Genomic DNA, 909 nt, shown 5'->3' with positions numbered 1-909 from the left:
TAGGAAGTTGTTAAGTACACTCCCTCAAAGGTTTCTGACATAGTACATTTATCATACAATAGGTAGCAGTTTGGGTTATATTGTATGATAGACTTAATATATTTTAAGTTTCTGAATCGTAAACTAAAAATCAATATTTACTTTGTTTTTGGGCAGGATTTCCAGTTGCATAACTTGTTTCGCAATTACTCATTTCCAGTAAATTTGCTATTTGAGCAAGTTGTTTTCGTCTAGCTTTTACACGGCCATTTAATAATCTATTAAATAAAATAATTGGTAATAATAATGATATATATATATAAATAAAACAATTTTACTTTTGTCTGGCAGCATTGCAACGAATATGATCATCAAACATTAATTTTGTTGTNATATATATATATAAATAAAACAATTTTACTTTTGTCTGGCAGCATTGCAACGAATATGATCATCAAACATTAATTTTGTTGTTTGAGTTATTTTATATTTAGATCCATGCATAGTAATGTGAAGGGTTTTAGTTTCGTTATCAATTTTAGTAACCTACATATAGTATTTATTATTTTATTATAACAATTAAAATATTGGGTAAATTTTACTTCAGTATCTTGAAGATAACATGAAAGTTTACAAACACCCCAACCTAAGAAACGGCTATGTGGTTCAACAAGGACTAATTGATTGTTTATTATTGAAAGGTATCTCCTGGTTTTGGCACCATTTTCTGAGACTATCATACATGTTATTAAATCATTACCATCTGAAATGGAATTATATTAATTTTAATTTTCACTTGAGTTGAAATTATTACTTAAATTAATTGGAGTATCAAAAGCAAAACATTTTTTTCTATCCACTAGTGGTAGTTGAGTTTCTTCTTGTTCTTCATATATCATAAGAAGCTTTCTTATAAGAAGAAATGCACAA

The 909-nt window shown here is 27.0% G+C and overlaps 1 protein-coding gene across 1 annotated transcript; it reads right to left on the bottom strand.

Annotated features, from left to right (window-relative positions):
• Positions 1-17: 17 nt before the first annotated feature.
• On the bottom strand, positions 18-903 carry LOC126910111 (protein CLEC16A homolog). Its single transcript, XM_050692499.1, has 4 exons — positions 794-903; positions 582-742; positions 401-525; positions 18-257 (listed from the first exon to the last, which is right to left on the bottom strand). The coding sequence occupies exons 1-4, from the start codon at positions 876-878 to the stop codon at positions 131-133; spliced, it is 498 nt and encodes a 165-aa protein (XP_050548456.1). The 5' UTR covers positions 879-903; the 3' UTR covers positions 18-130.
• Between the last annotated feature and the right edge of the window lie 6 nt (positions 904-909).

The sequence above is a fragment of the Daktulosphaira vitifoliae genome, unplaced genomic scaffold (genome assembly GCF_025091365.1).
Source record: "Daktulosphaira vitifoliae isolate Bord-2020 unplaced genomic scaffold, ASM2509136v1 Scaffold_4493, whole genome shotgun sequence".
Classification (NCBI taxonomy): domain Eukaryota; kingdom Metazoa; phylum Arthropoda; class Insecta; order Hemiptera; family Phylloxeridae; genus Daktulosphaira; species Daktulosphaira vitifoliae.
Note: the sequence above shows the minus strand (reverse complement) of the source record. Positions and strands in the feature narration are given on the sequence as shown.

Bases quoted from the DNA above. Each gene is read 5' to 3' on its own strand.
- LOC126910111 (XM_050692499.1), bottom strand. From the start codon at position 878: ATGATATATGAAGAACAAGAAGAAACTCAACTACCACTAGTGGATAGA. The intron at 526-581 runs GTAAAATTTACC...TACTATATGTAG, and splicing joins GTTATCTTCAAGATACTGAA to GTTACTAAAATTGATAACGA. The intron at 258-400 runs GTAAAATTGTTT...TTTATTTAATAG, and splicing joins TGCAATGCTGCCAGACAAAA to ATTATTAAATGGCCGTGTAA.